The sequence below is a fragment of the Nerophis lumbriciformis genome, linkage group LG31, assembly GCF_033978685.3.
Source record: "Nerophis lumbriciformis linkage group LG31, RoL_Nlum_v2.1, whole genome shotgun sequence".
Lineage (NCBI taxonomy): Eukaryota > Metazoa > Chordata > Actinopteri > Syngnathiformes > Syngnathidae > Nerophis > Nerophis lumbriciformis.
This window is the reverse complement of record NC_084578.2, coordinates 23,725,337-23,747,821: the sequence shown is the minus strand read 5'-3', so window position 1 is coordinate 23,747,821 and position 22,485 is coordinate 23,725,337. Positions and strand designations below refer to the sequence as shown.

Genomic DNA, 22,485 nt, shown 5'->3' with positions numbered 1-22,485 from the left:
AAAAAAAAAAAAAGTCATAATAATAATAAATAAAAGGGAGATTTTTCCTCATCTGCGTCTGGGCATAAGTCAAGAGAGTTGACATACAGCAAGCAGTGTTTCCCACAGGACAGGCATCTATTTGTGGTGGTGTGGTCGGGGGGGCGACAGCGGCGATGACCAAGAAGAACGCGGAGTTGGAATATAATTACAACATTTTATGTACATATTTATATACAGATTTGAACAATTAGTGATTCACTGAAATATATTTATTAATTGTGGTTCTTACAAAAAATATATCTTATAAAATATAAAAGCTAAAATGTCTCTTAAAGCTCTGCCCCTTTAATTAGTGAATACTAAATAATTTAACTTTAGCCTACTACTATAACCATATTATTTACCAGCAACATGAAGTGAAACAGAGGCAGAGGTGTCCTGCCACAGTCAGTCAACCTCCTCCTCCTGCTGCTGAACAGGTCGCACCTGTGGTCCGGACTGTAGGCCTACCTCCTCTCCAAGTCGAGCCCTTTTCGGCCGTTGAAAATATTTTTCTATACTCATCTGTGTGAAGGAGTGAACATCCAACATTAGAATTCATTACTAGCGAGCAGAACTGCTCTATGTACAGTGCCGTCTAACCTTAAGCGGCAGAAGCTCAACACATGCAGGGTTCAACGTTAAGGTTTTTTCTACTTGCCCGACTTCTCAAATCTACTTGCCCCAATATTTTTACTTGTCCTGCCTAGGTTTTTTTCTGGCTGTGTAGTGCTCATGGCTTATATCTTACTAAAATCCTTCCCGTTGACTATTTACAACACTACACAGTATTTATTATTATTATTATCTATAATTACATTTAAATGGCATTGCATACATGTAAAATTAAATGCTATTTCACATTATTTGACCAGTAGCAGTTACACCCATCTGAACAGGTCAGCCACCTGTTTAAAGCCCGATCACAGTTGAAATCTTGAAATGAAGGGCCTTTTTTTTTTTTGCATCTATTGCAGGTATTGCTAACAGTGGGGTAGATTTTGGATAGTTTTGAATTAGTGTAGTGAATTTTATGGATTACTTTGCATTTGATGAGACTATGACGGGCACATATTGAGTAGTAGTGGACCAGTTTCAGGGCAGAGTTCCATTGTTGATCGGATATATTGGCATTAAGATCGCTCTTCCACGAAGCTCTTATCACTGATAGAGAGTTTGGAGCACCTGAACTTAAGGAGTTATATAGCACGGAGATGCATTTTTTAAGATTAGGGCTCAAAGACAACAACGTATCTATAAGAGTTTCCGGAGGACGATTTGGAAAGTGTGGGAACAGCTTCTTTACGAAGTCCCTCGCCTGAAAAAAAGGAAAAAGGTGGGAGTTCGGCAAATCGTATTTGGAAGAGAGTTCAGAGAAGGATGAGAAGAACACTCCGTCTGCATAGAGGTTTTTCACAGATGATCGTGCCAAGTCATGAATGCGGGGTCAGTACGGGAAGGTTTAAATACTTGTTTTTTAAGTAGCGGGGTCAGTATAGATGGGCCCTGAAAACCCAAGTGTTTCCGTAGCTGGTTCCATATTTTCATGGAGATCGATGCAATGGTGTTTGCGCCTTCAAGTTTAAATGGAAAAGGGAGTGATGAGCATAAGCAAAAACGTAATGAGAAGTGTGGGATTGCCGTTTCAAGGGATACCCAGGCCGGGAGGGTCTGAGAGCCTCCAACCATCCAGTATAGGAGTTTCTGTACATTAGCCGCCCAATAGTATTGTCTAAAATTGGGGAGTGCAAGCCCTCCTTCAGATTTGGGAGATTGTAAGACCGACTTGCGGATTCGGGCCGATTCGGCCCCCCATAAAAATTTGGATATTGATTTGTCTAATTTATCGAAAAATGATTTAGTAATAAATATGGGGATATGTTGAAAAAGGTAAAGGAATTTAGGCAGAGTGATCATCTTGATCAGATTGATCCGGCCAGAGAGAAATAATGGTAAAACGGACCAGCAGGCAAAGTCCTTCTCCATCTTTTCAATTAGAGGTAAACAATTTGCCCTGAGCAAGTAATGAATCCCGTCATGTGCCCATTTGAATGCCGCTAAAGATTGTGGTAACTGTTTAGCTAAGGAATTCATCGGAAACAGCTCACTTTTTTGGTAGTTAAGTTTGTAACCAGAGTGTGTGCCAAACCACTCCAGAATGTCAAATATTACCGTGAGTGAGCTAGCAGGATCCGAGATGTATAAGAGCAAGTCGTCCGCATAAAGCGAGACTTTGTGCAACGTGTCCGACCGGGTGATACCTTTAAAGCCCGCCCCTGCGCGCAGCCAAAGAGCAAGGGGTTCGTTCTATCGCTATAGCAAACAGTAATGGAGACAACGGGCAACCTTGTCTAGTGCCTCTTTTAAGAAAAATTGGGGAGGATAGTGTATAATTTGTACGTACCGAAGCTACTGGAGACGAGTACAAAAGTTTAACCCAGAGAATGAAATCTTCATTAAAACCAAACCGACCCATCACTTCAAATAGATATTCCCATTCAACCCTGTCAAAGGCTTTTGCCGCATCGAGGGACACTATCACCTCCGAGGTCGAGGGGTTTGGCGAATGGATAATGTTTAGGAGGCGCCGAGTGTTGTGTGAGGATTGGCGTCCTAGCATAAAACCTGTTTGATCCAACGAGATGATGGAAGGCATCACTCTTTGGAGCCGGAGAGCGAGAACCTTGGATTTAATTTTTAGATCTACATTTAAGAGCGAAATTGGTCTATAGCTGCTGCAAAGCAGGGGGTCCTTCTCTTTTTTTAGGATGAGAGTAATGGTGGCCCTCGATAAGGTTTCTGGGAGGCGATGGTGCAGGAAAGCTTCATTATACATGTCTCTTAGAGCCGGAGCAAGAACACTGGAGAAAGTCTTGTAATATTCTGCACTGAAGCCATCCGGGCCGGGTGACTTATTGTTCTGTAAGGATTTGATGGCTTCTGTGATCTCAATGACACTAATGAGCTGGCCCAGGCCTCTCGCAGCCCCACGTTCTATCTGGGGTAATGTTGTATCGCTAAACAGTTCATCTGAGGAAGGGGGGCAGTCTGAAGTATATAATGTTGTATAAAATGCAGCAAATGTTTCATTAATCTTAGCTGGATCAGTATGTAGTTCTCCTGTGTTAGAGCGAATAGATGTGATTAACCTCGAAGATGCTTCCTCCCTGACACGGTGGACTAAGAGCTTGCCAGCTTTTTCCCCAGATTCAAATAATCGTTGTCTGGATTTTAGTAGTTGTAATTTCGCTCTATTGACAGACATGAGGTCAAAGTCAGTTTGTAGGCGAAGGCGTTCTTTATATAGTGTCGGGTCTAGGTTTGAAGCGTACTTATCATCAAGATCCTTAATCTTGCGGAGCAGCCCAGGGATTTGAATGGTCTCTGTCTTATTTAGGTTTGAAACAAAAGATATAAGTTGACCTCCAATACAGGCTTTAGATGCCTCCCATAGTATACCTCTTCCAATTTCTGGTGAGTCGTTCAGTTCGAAAAAACACTCAATTTGATCGTGTAGGAAATTCTGCTAGTGAGGCTGAGTTGAATCGCCATTGTTTAAGGGGTCTAGGTTGAGTGTCCATATTGATGTCGACTGAGGTGAGGGCGTGATCAGAGATTACAATACTATGGTAATTACATGTTTTGGTTTTGGAAAGTAGTCTATTGTCGAGAAGAAAGAAGTCTATCCGAGGGTAAGTGTGATGTACATGGGAGAAATAGGAGAATTGTTTAATTGTAGGGGAGGCATGTCTCCACGGGTCTGTAAGACCCAACTGTTTAGCGAGAGTATCCAGCGTTTTAGCCGAATTAGATAAGGGAGCCAGTTTGTTAGATGATCGATCCAGTACAGGATCCTGCACCAGGTTAAAGTCCCCGCCCATAATGATAAAATGATTTCCAATGTTCGGAAATGATGTAAACAATTTAGTCACATAAGAATTGTCGTCCCAGTTGGGTCCATAAACGCTAGCGAGTATGACTGGGGTGCCTTGCAGCTTTCCAGACACAATAATATAACGGCCAGCAGGGTCTGCTACAGTTTGGTTGAGTTTGAATTAAATATTTTTACGAAAAATATATAGCTGTGCCCCTGGCCCTTTCGTTGAATTTTGAATGGAAAATATGGCTGATCCAGCCTCTTTTAAGTCGTGAAATCTCTCTGTTGCAAAGGTGGGTCTCCTAAATGAAAAATATATCTCCTTTGAGATGTTGCAAATGGGTCAAGACCCTCCCAATTTTAGTGGCGCTCCCCACTCCTCTCACATTCCATGAAAGAAATCTAAGTGTAATACTGGTGCTTGTCATATCTCACCATATCCAACCAGGAGAGCAGAACGGGCTGATGTGTACAAGCAGGTCAGGAGGGGGGCTGATGCACGATAACTGGGAACTGCAGAGAGTACTGGTAAGAGGAGGGGATGAAACAGAAGCGTGAGAGAAAGGAATGAGGAGATAAACAAACCAATAAAAACACATACATATAGAAAACACAACAGACTCACACACATACTCGCAGACATAACAACATACAACAATGCCAGGTGGGTTAAACCTAGCAACCACCTACAGGGCCATCGTCCCAGGACCTGAGAACCCCACTGTCGAAACTGAACCTTAAGTGTCCGTTTCACAGCAGTGCGCTGTCCTTGCGCCTGCATGGACGTATCCATATTGGCTTCCGGTTTTTCCACCTCCCGAGAACAACAGATTGGCTCCAACTGATTCAGAACATTTTAAAGTGCATCAAAACTGCAATATATTCCCTCGGGAAACATAGTACCCAGTACTAAGACAACTTCAGAAAGCGAGAAAAGTAGATTATAAAGTATAAACAATTCAAAAAGCATATAGTAAAATAAAGTATAAATAAGTGGTGCCATATATACATACATATACATACACACATATATATACATACATATACACACACACACCACATGTATAAACATGTATACCATCATGGATGTATGGTTAAGAAATAACAGTAACCAACCAAGAAATAAGTTGATCAGCAGTTAGGTCAAATAATAACAGAAAAAGTCAACCACAGTGTAAGAATATATATCTATTAGAACATGATAAATAAATGTAAAGGGGAGACAAAATAATTAGAGTGTCGATGTAACAAAATAAAATAGAATGAACAATATTGCGGGTTGTTTAAACAATAATGATGATAATTGTATATTAGACAGGTTAGCTCTAGAATGTCAGCATAACATATTAGCTGAAAGGTTAAACAAAGAGTGAATGAGAGTGGATCCAATGAGTGACCACACAAATGTGATATTCACGATCAGGCCTGGAGTTAGCGTTATGTTAGCATGGTTAAACGTGATAAAGCAGGCGTTGATTATTAAGGTTGGCAGTGTAGCCTCCAGACATGGCTGCAGTTAGCCAAGCTTTTGCCGTCCTGTCATGCATTGTGGGGTAGTCACATCGTATCAAACAAAGTTTCATTAAAGTCATACCAACTGAGATTACTCTTTTGCATGTTCGGGGTCGACGACAGCGTGTGTTCACCCAAGACTTTGACCAGTAGTTGAGAGAAGAACGTTGTTGAGTTTGGACCTTCAATGTTTTCGGGTACGCCGACAATTCTTATGTTGTTCCGACGACTTCTGCTCTCCAAGTCTATTAGCTTAGCTTTTAGCCTCGCGTTCTCCTCCGTTACGAATGTTAGCTTGGTATTCATAGCCAGCATATCCTGGCTGGTCGTGTTGGCAAACAGTTCTAGTGAGGAGAGACGCTTCTGGTTTTCCAGAAGTGTGGTCTGAATACAATCTAGCGTGTTGTTGAGTTTGGAAAAGGCAGAGTTAAACTCAGACATAAGTAACATTTTGTTGTAAATGTAGAATTCATAAATGTAAAAGTACAATTAATGTGTTTACACACACAGGCACATTTATACGCACAAACACACACACACAGACACGCGCGGACACACATGCACACTTGTGTGTGTATATATAAATATATATACACCCTCTCTCTGTCTCTCTCTCTCTCTCTCTCTCTCTCTCTCTCTCTCTCTCTCTCTCTCTCTATATATATATATATATATGTATATATATATATATATATATATATTATATATATACGTATGTCTTTTTGTGCAGGTTAGACTACAGTGGTCCATCCAGAGAGTTTTTCTTTCTTGTGTCCAGAGAGCTTTTTAATCCCTACTATGGCTTGTTTGAATATTCAGCGAACGACACGTACACGGTGCAGATGAGCCCCATGTCTGCCTTTGTAGATAACCACCATGAATGGTGAGCTTTATCATATTTGAAATATGATTACTGTGTGTGAGTGTATTTCACTAACAATCCCGCTTTTTACTTTCATCACCTGTTCATAGGTTTCGTTTTAGCGGGCGTATCCTGGGACTGGCTCTGGTCCATCAGTATCTGCTGGATGCCTTCTTTACCCGACCTTTCTACAAGGGTCTGTTACGCATGTATGTCCTCTCTAACCTCCCTATACTGTACGTCACCATCATCACTCTACTCAAACCAACAGCTACATGATTCACAACGTATTGCATTTGCTCCTTCCCTCTGACATAGGGTTGCACATGAGCACATACACAGTCTACGTGCGTGTGTGTTGATTATTGATACAAACGTGAACGCTGCATCAGTCATGATGAGTCTGATTGTTTCAGTGTTATCATTAACAGAGTAATGTTGTGTCGTTCGCGAACGATTTGTTCGAACGAACGAATCTTTTGAGTGAACGTACTGAACCGGATCACTTCATGAACTGATTCGTTCCTTTCTCAGTTCAGTTGAGCTCCGCCGCGACCATGCCTGTATAAGTGGAACTGGCGCATTCTGTGACGTCGGCGAACGACGCAGCCAGCTACTCATCATGGGGGCGGGGGGAGGGACTGAGCGAACGATTCATTCACCGCGGATTAACGACATGAATCACTCAGTGAACGACAACGCTCTCGCTCTCTGCTCTGCTTGCCCCAATGCCGCGAGTGATTCTCCTCCCGTCGCGGGGATAGGTTTCATGCCATTGGCATCCGTTCTTCATTCATTCTCCAAGCTAACGGCTAATGTTGACTCAAGCCACATGAAAACAAACACACACACGCGCCCCGTCCCCATTATCTCAACACATAAAGTTATAAGAGTAGAGGAGACAGAAAGAAAGTCAGTGCAGGGCAAGGCTGAGCAGCAGCGACGCGAGGGGGAGGGGCGGGGGGTAAAGTGTAGGGCAGGATGTTTGAGAAGATTTAAAATAAAAATAATAACTAATGTATGTACATATACATAGGCTATTATTTATCTTGATTTTTATATTATTTAAGCTATTTATTTTCTTTTTTTATTGCATATTTAAGTTGATATTTCCATTTTTATATTTTTAAATGTAAGCTACAGAAATTTTAGTTTTAATGTTGGCTTTCCTGGCACTTGGTTTAATATTTGTTTTGTTTTATTTAATGTAGCCTATTTATTTTCTTTTTGTTTGCACATTTAAGTTAATATTTTCTTTGTTATATTTTTAAACGTAGGCTACCGAACATTTAGTTTTTATGTTGGCATTTCTGGCTCTTAATTTATTTGTTTTATTTTGAAGGTATTCATTTTCTTTTTGTTTGCATATTTAAGTTTACATTTTCTTTGCTACAGAACATTTAGTTTTTATGTTGGCATTTGTTAAAGGTTTCTTAATTTAATAATTGTTTTTGCACTAAACAAACGAGGCCTATTTATTTAACTGTTGATTGCAAGCATGTTAGTAGGCTATAACTATTTTTTTTATTTCCCACTTTTATTCATTTTTTATTTTCATTTCAGTGCAATAAAACATATTTAACAACAGGACTCGCGAACCTACTGACACAGAGAACTGACTGTGTCGCGGAGGAGGACGTCACATTGAGGCTCTCGTTCAGTCACTGTGCGTGTCGTTCATTGGGTGCTGAGGGCTTGTGTCGTTCGCGAACTGACACACACCGAGATCTGCCGCTGGGGAATCTGTTACTGACTGACTCATGATTCGCCGACCTGCCCACAGAACTGCTGATGCAGAAGTGATTCGGTGAACTAATTTTTTGAACGAATCAATTTAAGGAACTGATTCTAGTGATTCAGTACAGTCAAAAGAACTGCCGATCCCATCACTATAACAGAGTCCGGGAGTTCTTCCAGAAACTACTTTGTGTTCACACAATCACATACAAAGATGCTAATTAAAGTTCTATCTTGAAGGAAAAAAATAGTTGTCCTACGCAGCAGTTTGTACTGTATTTTGTCAAATAAAATCTCACCAGGATGCTGTTAATTGTAAGATTCACTGTCTTAGATGTATTGTACAGTGGGATCGCTTGAAGCAAAACATACAATTCCCTTAGGGCCACATGCAGGGAAAGGACACATGCTGCCACCTATAGCTCCTCTTAAAATATTTGACTTGTTACTACGTTCAATATCAGAATAGACTCCAGAAACAGAGAGGCACTTATGAAAGTCATGGGAAATGTGGGAAAAACACAAATGGGATGGCACTGGAAAGACAGTCAGTGCCACTGAAAAATATGGGAAGCAAGTAAGATAGTAATACTAATTGTGGGAAGGCTGAGAAGCACAGAGCATGGAGAAAAATACAAAGTAGCAAAATAAACATATAAATACAAACTTAATGATGAGGAGATGGTCAGTGTGTTCTCGTGTGCAGGTAAGGACACAAAAGATAGAACCAGCAATTTGCAGGTGTGTGCAATCAGTTTAGATGGGCAGGGCATTATCACATAATAATAAAATAGTGCTTGTGCATATTCAGTAAAAGGCATCTAATAAATAAATAAAAGCAACAATTAAACATATACTTTAAGCATGCTTTTACACATTCCATAAAAGGCACAAATACCAGTGTTTCCATATACTGTATAGGATTGGTACCTATTAGAACTACACCTCGGATTGTCGGACCCCTGCAGTCTACATACTGTATAATCTTAAACGTCAGTTTTCTCGGGGGGGCGTGGAAGGTGTTTATTTCTAAATCACAACGACCAACGACAGAGGCCTAAGCCTCTTGGTATGTGCCAGATATAACAACCTGTTGCTGGTGAACATACTTTGCGCCAACAAGGCCTCTAGATGATGGACCTGGCACAGCCCCGGTGGAGAGTACCATAACCAGATCGATTACATCTTGATCAAGAAGAGCGTCCGATCAAGCATTAGGACACACAACTTTCCAAAAGCAGACTTCGGGAGTGACTACGACCTCGTCCTGATGTCTTTTTGCCTACGCCTGAAAAAGATCAAAAGCTCCAAGTGCACCAAGATAAAGTTTGATCTGGATAAACTGCAATACCCTGAGGTGGCAGAAGTCTTCACGGCAAGGATAGGAGGGAGGTTTGCCCCATTGTCCATCCACTGCTCATTCCAGTAGAAGTTGATGTCAATGGAATGACCAGCATGTTGAACACAGGCGTAACCAACACAGCCACTGAGATCCTTGGCAAACTCCGGCCAAAGAAGAAACTTTGGGTAACTAATGAACTGCTAGACTTGTGTGACAAGCGGAAAGTCCTGAAGAAGAGTAAGAACTCACCTAATGGATCTGATGCTTATAGAGAAATCAATAAGAGCATCAAGAAAAGTAAGACGTCAGAAAAACACAACTGGATTGAGGGAAAGTGCCAAGAAATAGAGAGCAGCCTGAAGGCCAACAACAACACAAAGAAGGCAACTGCAAAAGAGCAAACAAGAGAAAAACAGATCAGAGTCTCCGTAATCCAGTGCAAGACGGTGAATGCCTAGCGGAAGAACAGAAGATCCTAGACCGATGGACAGAATACTGCTCTGAGCTCTACAACTACACAGCGTGTGGAGATCCAACAGTCCTGTCTTGTCCTCAGTCCACGGAGGATGAAGATAAGCTCCTCATCCTCTGTGAAGAAGTTCAGACAGCCGTCAAAGTACTGAAAAAAGGAAAAACAGCCGGATGTGAACAGCATCGCAGCAGAGCTCGTACAAGCAGGGGGAGAAGCCATGATGGACACCCTCACCATCCTGTCTAACAAAATGTGGCAGAGTGGTGAGTGGCCTACATCATGGACTCAGTTACTCATCATCACACTCCGAAAAAAAAAGCAATCTCCAACTGTGCCAAAACTACCGCACCATCAGTCTTATTAGCCATCCCAGCAAAGTCATACTAAAAATAATACTGAATAGGTTACAACCTCAAGCTGAACTAATCATAGCTGAAGAACTGGCTAGATTTAGGGCAGGGCGGAGCTCAACAGATCATACATTCAACTTAAGAGACATTTATGAGAAATACCTGCAGGATCAACAACACCTTTACCACATGTTCGTAAACTTCAAGAAAACTCTTGATCGGGTATGGCATGCTGTGCTGTGGGCAATCATGAGGAAATATTGCACCGCCCCTAACCTTGTCAGAACCATTCAACAAGCTACCAGCACAGTGTTCTACAGCGGAGCTATCAGAGACTGGTTCAGGACAACGATTGGAGTGCGCCAATGATGCCTTCTCTCTCCCATTCTCTTTATTGTCTTTCTGGAGCGTATCATGATGGTGCCCTGGCAGATCGTGAGGGAACTGTCAGCATATCCGTTTTGCGGATGACATTGTTGGGCTAGCTGGAGAAGAAAAATAACTTGCCAGCCTAGTTGAATGGCTTGATACTACTTCCCGAGCCTATGGAATGGAAATCCATGCTGAAAAAACTAAATAATGACCAACGACAACAATGGCATCTGCTCAGATATCAAAGTCAATGGACAGGCACTGGACACGGTGTCTCGCTTCAAGTGCCTCAGAGCAAATGTGTCCGATGAAGGATCCAAACGGGAAGTCCTTGCGAGATTGCTCAAACAACTGCCGCCCTGGCAAAACTTAAGCTCATATGGATAGACAAAAACATCAGTCTGGCATTAAAGGTGAGACTACAGCGCTAACATGTAATCTCAATCTTTCTATATGTCCGTGAAACTTGAAACCTTAGACAAAGCTGCAGAAGAGAATACAGAGCATGGAGATGAGATGCTACAGAAAACTCATGGGTATCTCTTGCACCCAACATGTCACAAGCGGAAGCGCGAGAATTCGTCCATGGAGACCAAAGTGTCTGATGCATGCTCACTGAGCCAGGACTCTGTGAAGCTTGTCCATCTCAACGTTCAGTGCTCGATTTGCAATATCGTCTCTTTCTACGCATCTCCTACGGTCTCTTTATGCGGACTCTAGTGTGGCAGATAGCCATCAGATGGTCTGCAGTGTAAACATGGCCATGGCCAAAACTCCCCTGAGGTGGATCCAAGAGTTCACAAAAACACCAAAAAGCAACTGCAAAAGTCACAGTTCTGCTCTTAAGAGCCTGAATCAAAAGGCAAAAAATAAATGAAAAAAAGAAGGAAACTTCAAGAAGGTTCTGCCCTATTGTACTGAAAAAAACATTGAAAAAAAACTGTTGCCTAGCAACCCTAAACTATTCAGCATAACTGTAAGAGGTTGGGCACATCTTCAGCGTTTTTGATCACACAAAGTGTGAAAAGCTAACAAAGCTCTGACTGGTACAAGGTATGACAATTGAAGAAATTGTGAAGGTACCACAGATCCCTTCCCTATCAACATTAAGGGTGTGCTAATATTTTAAGATGGTCGCCGGGTTGCAGTCACACGGCTTGGCAGGTCCTGTGTTCCTGCCACAAAAGCTCTCTAAAAGCGCTATAAGACAACAGCCAACATCATCAACTTGCCTTTTACTTGTTTTTGTATTTGTACATCTACTTTTGAGCTGCACATGTCCACGGAAACAGGCTTAAAACATTGAACAGATCTTCTACCCAGTTAAGCAGTCAACACCTTCTCTTCACAAGAGTACTGGATGAAGGCCATGCTAGGCCACCCCTAGGTAAACACGGAAAGACAGAATTGTTTCAACCTTACCTGGGAGTACATCTTTTGATGATATTCAAGACCGGTTTTGATGGGAATGCAATCACATTTACCTGTGTTTTATTTGCTGCTAAGGGCTACCTCCACAATTAGCTTGGCTTCAACCACCTGTCTCAGGGCTATATCCACCTCTAATTGATCTACAGCCTCTGGTTCCTGTGCTACAAACTGGGCTACTCTGGCAGCTAGCCGGACCCCAATTATTCCGAACTGGACCACTTCCGTCTTTATCTGGCCTAAATCCACAGCCAGTTGGGCCACAACCATCACCATGTTGACCTCAATTACGGCTGACTGGGTTTCAAACACTGCTAACTGGACCACTACCACCACTACCTGGGCTGCAGACACACATACCTTGGTTACACCCACTGCAATCAGGACTACATTCTTGGGTAACTGTGCGCCTAACTCCACCAACTCCAGCTGGGCTCAGACCGCCGCTACATGCTGGACTTCGGCCACCACCTACAGAAGCTGGGCTAAAATTGCCACCTGTGCAGGCTGGGCCCCAACTAACATCACGGGTTGGGCTTCGGCCACCACCACTGAGCGGCGTATCCACCGCCACTAAAGCAGTGATGGGACATCCAGCAGAGCCGTGCGCAGGAGCATTGGACTGTGGAGGCACATGCTGTACCTTGGCTACCATTGGAGCAGCAGCTGCACTACAGCCTCAGGTACCTAGGCTACCCCCAAAGCTACCCAAACCAGCAATGCTGACATCAAAATCCCTGAACGGCCTTAACCCAGCTGTTAGGAAACGACAAAAAATTAACTTTTTTCCAACTCTTAACGATGCAAAAATCATTTGGAACCCGCAATCTAAACCAAAAGGACTTTTATTGGGTCATGTTAACATACACAGAATTATTTTAAAAAACGATCAAATGCAGCATTTATTAAGTGACTCGAATATTGATATATTAGGAATAACAAAAGCTGGTTGACTCATTTATCGCCAGCTGCTGCTATTAATATGCCAGGATACAAATTATTCAGAAGAGATAGAGGGAAAGGCCGAGGTGGAGGATAGTAGTCTATGTTAGGGACACTTTTAAATGTGAATTAATGAAGTGTCCTGCTGAAGTCAATTTGGAATGTATACGTCTGAATGTAACTCTGTCCCCAGCAATGTCATTTACTATTATCTGTATATATCCACCTCCTGCAAAGGAGATATTGTATGATCAATTTAAGGCACTTTTAAAACATTGTAATCCCAATAGAGAAATAATTCTTATGGGTGACTTGAGTGTTAATTGGCACAATGAGACAGATAGAAAAAAAATTAAGCAACTTGCTGATAAATATTACTTCACAGAGGTTATTCAAGGACCAACAAGACTAACAAATACACCAAAAACAACAATTGATTTGTGCTCAGTGGCCTTGTGGTTTGAGTGTCCACCCTGAGACTGGAAGGTCGTGAGTTCAAAGACTTTAAAAATGTGACCCGTTGCCTCCCTGCTTGGCACTCAGCATCAAGGGTTGGAATTGGGGGTTCCTGCTGCACACTGCTCACCTCACCTCCCAGGGGGTGAACATCGGGATGGGTCAAATGCAGAGGATAATTTCACCACACCTAGTGTGTGTGTGGGACTATCATTGGGACTTTAACTTTAACTTAACTTTATATACAGTATATATATGTATATATATATATATATATATATATATATATATATATATATATATATATATATATATATATATATATATATATATATATATATATATATTGCCAAAAGTATTTGGCCACCCATCCAAATGATCAGAATCAGTTGTCCTAATCACTTGGCCTGGCCACAGATGTATAAAATCAAGCACTCAAGGCATGGAGACTGTTTTTACAAACATTTGTGAAAGAATGGGCCACTCTCAGGAGCTCAGTGATTTCCAGCATGGAACTGTCATAGAATGCCACCTGTGCAACAAATCCACTCGTGAAATTTCCTCGCTCCTAAATATTCCGAAGTTAACTGTCGGCTTTATTATAAGAAAATGGAAGAGTTTGGGAACAACAGCAACCTAGCCACGAAGTGGTAGGCTTTGTAAACTGACAGAGTGGGGTCAGCGGATACTGAAGCGCATTTTTTAATTTTTTATTATTGCTGTTGGCAGGAGCTTTGGGCTCTTGTGTCATCTTTTGTGTTTCCCTCTTGTTTTCATGTGTTATTATATATATATATATATATATATATATATATATATATATATATATATATATATATATATATATATATATATATATATATATATATATATATATATATGTATATATATATATATATATTTGCCTTTTGGTTTTGGGACCATTTGGGACTGTGTGACAAGGGGTGGCACTTTCGTGACTTTTTTGTGGACTTCTGGATCTGCCTCCCGGGATCCTTTTGGCCATGGAGACCAGCTGCTGGGTCTCTGCCACACCAGAGTCCGTTTGGAGAGACTGGAAGAGATGCGGATGAAGAGACAGGGCTGCGGACCTAGCACTGAGCGCCGGGACGGACAGACTTCATTCACAATGTCTTGGCTGAATGAGCAGGTATCGGACACCTCGGTCTCCTTAGACACATCCTTGCTCATCGATGCGGACTGGACACTGGCCGAGTTAGTGGGCAGCGGAGAGTGGAGTTGGCTCTCTTGGTTGCTTTGTTGGGTCTGCTCCTGCCTCTGGTCATGCTCCCTCCACCCCAGCAGACGATGGCGTGGAACACCGCAGAGACCACCACAGTGTATATGTTTCTTTCACTTTTTATTCATAGCTGTTTGTAGAAGTGGCTGGTTGCATCAGCTCTGCTCTTTTAATGTCTTTAATGTCCTTTGTGTTCTTTGATGTTTGATGTATCCCTCTTACACACATGTAAGAGGGATGCGTGCTATGGCTATGAGTTGTTTTTTCCCTTGGCCTCAGTCTGGAGCCCCTCTCCAGTGGCCCAGGCTTAGACACTTTTTTTTTTCTCCCCGCCATTGTTGACCTGTTTCTCACCATTTTGTAGGGGCGTCGGAAGTTGGCAGACCCGTCAGCGATCCTGTTCTGTCTCCCTGTAATGTTTGTCTGATCTTGAATGGGATTGTGCTGAAAATTAAAATTTCTCCTTGGGGATTAATACAGTATTTCTGATTTTGATTCTGATAGTGCAAAGATTTCGCCGACTTTCTGCACAATCAGTTGCTACAGAGCTCCAAACTTCATGTGATCTTCCAATTAGCCCACGTACAGTACGCAGAGAGCTCCATGGAATGGGTTTCCATGGAGCAGCTGCATCTCAGTCCAATGCAAAGCGTCGGACGCAGTGGTGTAAAGCACGTTGTCACTGGACTCTAGAGCAGTGGAGATGCGTTCTCTAGAGTGATGAATCACGCTTTTCCATCTGGCAATCTGATGGACGAGTCTGGGTTTGGAGGTTGCCAGGAGAACGGTACATTTCAGACTGCAGTGTGCCGAGTGTGAAATTTGGTGCATGTTGGACAATTCCATGCTCCCAATCTTGTGGAAACAGTTTGGAGCGGGCACCTTCCTCTTCCAACATGATTGTGCACCAGTGCACAAAGCAAGGTCCATAAAGAAATGGATGACAGAGTCTGGTGTGGATGAACTTGACTGGCCTGCACAGAGTCCTGACCTGAACCCGATAGAATACCTTTGGGATGAATTAGAACGGAGACTGAGAGCCAGGCCTTCTCAACCAACATCAGTGTGTGACCTAACCAAAGCGCTTTTGGAAAAATGGTCGAAAATTCCTATAAACACACTCCGCAACCTTGTGGACAGCCTTTCCAGAAGAGTTGAAGCTGTAATAGCTGCAAAAGGTGGACCGATATCATATTGAACCCTATTGAAGGAATGGGGTGGCACTTCAAGTTCATATGGGAGTCAAGGCAAGTGGCCAAATACTTTTGGCAATATACTATATTGCCAAAAGTATATATATATATATATATATATATATATATATATATATATATATATATATATATATATATATATATATATATATATATATATATATATATATATATATGGGGACGGCGTGGCGAAGTTGGTAGAGTGGCCGTGCCAGCAATCGGAGGGTTGCTGGTTACTGGGGTCTGTTGTGTCCTTGGGCAAGACACTTCACCCCTTGCTCCTGATGGGTGCTGGTTAGCGCCTTGCATGGCAGCTCCCGCCATCAATGTGTGAATGTGTGTGTGAATGGGTGAATGTGGAAATACTGTCAAAACGCTTTGAGTACCTTGAAGGTAGAAAAGCGCTATACAAGTATAACCCATTTATCATTTATTTATATATATATATTCCGAGTGCGATGATGTCACATAATCGATGGGGAAATACATTTTTAGACAATATTATTAACCTGAGCGGCTAGGAGACACTGTGAGTAACAAGCGGTAGAAAATTAATTAGAAAGGACAGATTTAAAAAATAATAATAATACAAAAAAAAAAAGTTTTTTTTTTTTTTTAACATGGGACTTCCTGCGGGCGTTTGTTTGGGGACCCCTTATCTAGCACATTCAATTTCTTAACAGGTCTTTCTGACCATAATTTTATTTTGTGCACAAGAAAAATTAAGAAGCAACGTTCAATTCCACCTACTACAGGTTGCAGCTATGAATTTATACCCAAAAGTGAGCAACAAAGTTTGAATAATGAATTGCAATAACTAGATTGGTCTAATGTGCTGGGAAGCAATGACAATTAGGCTATGTCTAACAGCTTTATTAAAAACCTGAGCTAAGTTTAAAAAAATGGGCAAATTTAAACATAATAAGATAGGATAGATAATGACATGAGGAAACTAATGAAGGAAAGAGACAACGCATTGAAAACTTCTTTAAAAACAGGATTTGCCAGTGATCGCCTGTTTTTTTACATCACTTAGAAATAAAGTTGTAAAACAGATCCATAAAGCCAAGGCAAACTTTTTCATTGAAACAATAAAAAGGTAATAGAAAAATGATTTGGGAAAGCTTAGATAAACTCGGGCAAGTTAAACACACACATTTAAGAGATCTACACCACCAAGTGAAAGGTACACTAACTGGTAATGTGGATACCATTACTGATATATTTAATTTATTTTTTATCTGTTCCATTGAAGAACTGACAGCCCACTTAGAGTGCCCAGACATCACATATAAGCCGCTGGATGATATGATGCCAATATTTCTGTTGTGTTTTACTGAGAGGGGAGGTGACGGCTCAGACACCAGGGGGGAGTATATACAATTGTTTATTGTATATATATATAATATATATATATATATATATATATATAATAACAAAACAATACTAATATAAACTAAATTAATGAAATGGAGTGTGTGACAAAACCCTAGAGTGAGTGGTGTTAGACTATGTGTGTAGTTAGCTGTTGTGTATTACCGTTCTGTTGGATGAGGGAGCAGACAAGTCCAAAGAGGGCAAGGCAAAAGGGGTCCAAGAGGCAGGCAGATGATCCGGGGCGAGAGTGAGGCGTCAGAATCCAGGGGCGAGAGAAAGGTCTAGGAACGAAGGAGGCAGTCAGAGTCCAGAGGGAGATCCAGGCGAAAGTGAGACACACAGCTCACTTTACAGGCGACGGAGGGTAGGTACACCATGAGAAAACTAAGTTCCCGCGACGATCCTTGGGTCCACTGGTCCTTTATTGATCTCGCCCTCATCAGTCGCAGGTGTGCAGGCTTGTCGCTGCGTGGGCGTGCTGCGTGGGCGTGCTGCGTGGGCGTGCTGCGTGGGCGTGCTGCGCTCAACGCGAGCAGGGGCGTGTCCGAACGCGCTGTCAACGGCTCCTCCAAGTGCTCCCGCAGAGGAGGGAGAAGTAGACTGCGCGTGCGCCGTAACAGTATCCCCCCCCTATGGACAGATTCCAGATGTCCAACATACTCACGAAACAAGGGAGGGTGGAGGGGAGAACTGGTGGTGGGTCGCCGGCCCCAGTGTCCCCGAATCCACCGAGGACGAGTCTGATGGCGGCGGCGAGAAGAACGCCGCTGAAGCCGGCGAGGCGGGCGACCAAGGGACGGCCACCATCTTGGCCGTCGGGAAGGCGGACGTGATTGGCGCCATGGTGCGTCTCGCCGGAAACGAGGATAAGACGTCGGCGGCGGCGTGGAAGCGGCAGACGTCGGCGGCGGCGTGGAGGAAGACGTCATTGGCGGCGTGGAAGCGGCAGACGTCATCGGCGGCGTGGAAGCGGCAGACGTCATCGGCGGCGTGGAAGCGGCAGACGTCATCGGCGGCGTGGAAGCGGCAGACGTCATCGGCGGCGTGGAAGCAGCGGACGTCAAAGCCGGAGGGCAGCTGAGGAGCTGGCCGAGGTGCTGAAGTCGGCGGAGCAGGCCGAGATGCTGGAGTCGGCGGAGCCGGCAGAGGTGCTGGAGTCGGCGGAGCCGGCAGAGGTGCTGGAGTCGGCGGAGCCGGCAGAGGTGCTGGAGTCGGCGGAGCCGGCAGAGGTGCTGGAGTCGGCGGAGCCGGCAGAGGTGCTGGAGTCGGCGGAGCCGGCAGAGGGGCAGAGGTCGAGGCCAGCCTGGGAGCTGGTGGAGACGTGGGGGCCAGCCTGGGAGCTGGTGGAGACGTGGGGGCCAGCCTGGGAGCTGGTGGAGACGTGGGGGCCAGCCTGGGAGCTGGTGCTAGCTCGGAGGCTAGCCTGGGGATTGGTGCTAGCTCGGAGGCTAGCCGAGGGGCTGGTGCTAGCTCGGACGCTAGCCGAGGGGCTGGTGCTAGCTCGGACGCTAGCCGAGGGGCTGGTGCTAGCTCGGACGCTAGCCGAGGGACTGGTGCTAGCTCGGACGCTAGCCGAGGGACTGGTGCTAGCTCGGGCGCTAGCCGAGGGACTGGTGCTAGCTCGGACGCTAGCCGAGGGACTGGTGCTAGCTCGGACGCTAGCCGAGGGACAGGTGCTAGCTCGGACGCTAGCCGAGGGACAGGTGCTAGCTCGGACGCTAGCCGAGGGACAGGTGCTAGCTCGGACGCTAGCCGAGGGACAGGTGCTAGCTCGGACGCTAGCTCGGGGACAAGTGCTAGCTCGGACGCTAGCTCGGGGACAAGTGCTAGCTCGGACGCTAGCTCGGGGACAAGTGCTAGCTCGGACGCTAGCTCGGGGACAAGTGCTAGCTCAAACGCTAGCTCGGGGACAGGTGCTAGCTCAGACGTTAGCCAGGGGACAGGTGGTTGCGGCTGGGAAAAGCGGAAGACAGGTGGAATTAGTCTGGCAGAGGGTAGCCTGTCTTGGTGCAGCTGCGCCACCCCATCAGCACAGCCACCAGTACTACCCCCCCTCTCCGAAAGCGGATGCCAGACGCTTCTTTCTGGCTGAGGAACAGTCACTATGGGTGGGAGGAGGGTGTCCAGGCGACGGGTAAATTCCTCCTTGCTCACATCACTGCTAAACATGCCTTTCCACGACAGTTTGGCAGGACAAGACAACTCCTCCGGTGTGGAGCGAAAAAAAGAAAAAGACATGGTGAATGGGGCAAGAGGCAGAAAAAAAAAAAAATTTAAAAAAAATTGTCACAGGGGGCGGAACGAAAGTCACTAGGGGAGGGGCTAAGGAACTGTGCCGTCAGGTCCTTAATAATTTTGGCGGGAACTTACTGTTGTGTTTTACTGAGAGGGGAGGTGACGGCTCAGACACCAGGGGGCAGTATATACAATTGTTTATTATATATATAGTATATATATATATATATAAAATAACAAAACAATACTAATATAAACTAAACTAATGAAATGGAGTGTGTGACAAAACCCTAGAGTGAGTGGTGTTAGACTATGTGTGTAGTTAGCTGTTGTGTATTACCGTTCTGTTGGATGAGGGAGCAGACAAGTCCAAAGAGGGCAAGGCAAAAGGGGTCCAAGAGGCAGGCAGATGATCCGGGGCGAGAGTGAGGCGTCAGAATCCAGGGGCGAGAGAAAGGTCTAGGAACGAAGGAGGCAGTCAGAGTCCAGAGGGAGATCCAGGCGAAAGTGAGACACACAGCTCACTTTACAGGTGACGGAGGGTAGGTACACCATGAGAAAACTAAGTTCCCGCGATGATCCTTGGGTCCACTGGTCCTTTATTGATCTCGCCCTCATCAGTCGCAGGTGTGCAGGCTTGTCGCTGCGTGGGCGTGCTGCGTGGGCGTGCTGCGTGGGCGTGCTGCGCTCAACGCGAGCAGGGGCGTGTCCGAACGCGCTGTCAACGGCTCCTCCAAGTGCTCCCGCAGAGGAGGGAGAAGTAGACTGCGCGTGCGCCGTAACAATTTCCATCCATCCATTTACCACCGCCCGTCCCCCCCGGGCGGTGCTGGAGGCCATCCCAGCCGCATTCAGGCGGAAGGCGGGGTAAACCCTGGACAAGTCGCCACCCTATCGCAGGGCCAACACAGATAGACAGACAACATTCACACTCACATTCACACACTAGGGCCAATTTAGTGTTGCCAATCAACCTATCCCCAGGTGCATGTCTTTGATATACAAAATATAACTATCTTTGAGGTTTTAAAAATCATGTCATCTCTAAAATGTTCAAAAGCAAGAGATGCATTTGGTTTCACAAACGATTTCCTAAAGATTCAAAAAGAGGTGCTTGCAAATCCTTTTGTACATTTAATTAATGTATCTACAAATCAGGGTAAAGTACCATTGACATGGAAGACTGCAAGAGTTACATTACTTTTTAAGGCTGGTGATAAGACCAAACCAGAGAACTATCAGCCAATAAGTATTTTACCAATAGTATCAAAAATAGCAGAAAAATGGGTTGCACACAGATAATTGAACACCTAAGCAGTGGACATACTCCTCTTCATCCAATGCAATTTGGTTTTTGTAAATATCACTCTACAGAAACAACTACCTGTTATTTTCTTGAGAATGTATAAAGTCTTTTAGATCAGGGTGGCTATGTACGTACTGTATTTTTGGATTTAAAATGTGTTTTTGATACAGTACATCATAGATTGCTTCTTTTTAAATTAACTAACTTCAACTTCTCCAGTAGTGCCTTCTGCTGGATGAAATCATATCTTGCAGATAGACAACAAGCTATAAAAATGGGTAATGCAGTCCTCTTATCTTACTTGCTTTGCTGGAGTCCCATAAGGCTCAATACTAGGCCCACTCTTATTCAGTCTGTATGTCAATGACCTACCCAATGCGTGTTCAACTGTCAAGATTCCGATGTATGCAGATGATACGGTGTTTTTATTCTCACACTAAAACCAGAGCCATGGTACCAGTGTCGCATTGCCTCCAAATTTCCTGTCTACATCTTAATATAAAAAAAACTTTTTGTGTGTTTTTTTCATGGCATCTGTTTTTGTCATAGATAAATGTTTGGATGTAGTGGATTATTTTAAGTATCTGGGTGTGGTCTTTGATTGAAACCTAACTTTTAAATATCATGTTAAACAATTACAAGTATTATCAAATTCAACTTATAACATTTCAATCATATAAGAGCTTTTTTGACTTTGGAATCAGCAAAAGTTTATATGAATGCCATGATTTTTACACATATAAACTACTGTTATACAACTTGGTTTCATGCAACACAGGGCATCTTAGGACCCATCAAGTCTCTCTTTAAAAAAACATAAAACATTTTAGACAGAAAGTTTTTTTCACTATCATTATTGTAATATTCTTAGCAAGTATAACATTTTAGATTTGGATAACGATCAGACATTTTTAGATGCATGTTTTGTTTTTAGGGTTTTGAATGAGCTTTCCTCTCCACCACTATTAAGTTTTTATAAAGAACCTGCAATTGAGTCAAAACTAGAGCGCTAACCAGGGGTGATTGTAACATTCAATGATGTAGGACAACATTTAGTGAAATGGTTGTTTCAATTAGAGGCACACTTGCATGGAACACACTACCAGCTCATATTATTAACTGTGTCAACTATGCAACTTTTAAAAAAAACAGTAAAACAGTGGTTAATGACAAACCAGTCTTGTACCCATGTGTAATGGGCCTGTTCATCTGTTCATCTTATGTTGATTGTTTCATTGTCAATATTTATTGTAAGTCATAGTTTAATGTACGTATGATATTGTCTGTAAATGTGTGTGATATTGTCTGTAAATGTGTGTTTTTATGGTGCCTGCCAGGCCCGGCCCTAACCAATCTAGCGCCCTAGGCAAGATTTTAGGTGGCGCCCCCCCACATCGGCAGTGAAGGGTATATACTCACAAGAAACCGAATAGCTTTGTCTTTGACATTTTTTTTTTACTTATAGAAAGCAAATTAACAATCAGAATAGTTAACAACATAAAAAAAAATATGAATAAATAAATGAATACAAAAAATAAAAAAATAATTTATGAAATACAATATTTTTTACATACATAAACACAAAATAAAGCGTGTCAACAAGTTGCATAAAATAAATTAAAAATACAATATAAATAAGGCACTGCACAAAAAAAAGATATCAAACCAGTATGACTTTAACAACTATATTACAAAAATAGGGATCCCACAGAGTTCTCTATTTGTGCTTTTTAATATTGCAT

At 43.3% G+C, this 22,485-nt stretch overlaps 1 protein-coding gene across 7 annotated transcripts in view; it reads left to right on the top strand.

The window, feature by feature from the left end:
- hecw2a (HECT, C2 and WW domain containing E3 ubiquitin protein ligase 2a) overlaps positions 1-22,485 on the top strand; it is a 246,889-nt gene that overhangs the window by 158,764 nt on the left and 65,640 nt on the right. For 6 of the 7 annotated variants that reach the window (XR_009811391.1, XM_061926412.1, XM_061926411.1 and 3 more), the window contains 2 exons: positions 6,141-6,293; positions 6,383-6,481. Coding sequence is in view for 6 of the 7 variants with exons in the window: in XM_061926412.1 (XP_061782396.1) it covers positions 6,141-6,293; positions 6,383-6,481 (252 nt within the window). In the remaining variant the exon portion in view is untranslated. Of the gene's footprint in view, positions 1-6,140; positions 6,294-6,382; positions 6,606-22,485 lie in introns of those variants that run through there. The other variant, XM_072911993.1, reaches the window with a different exon arrangement.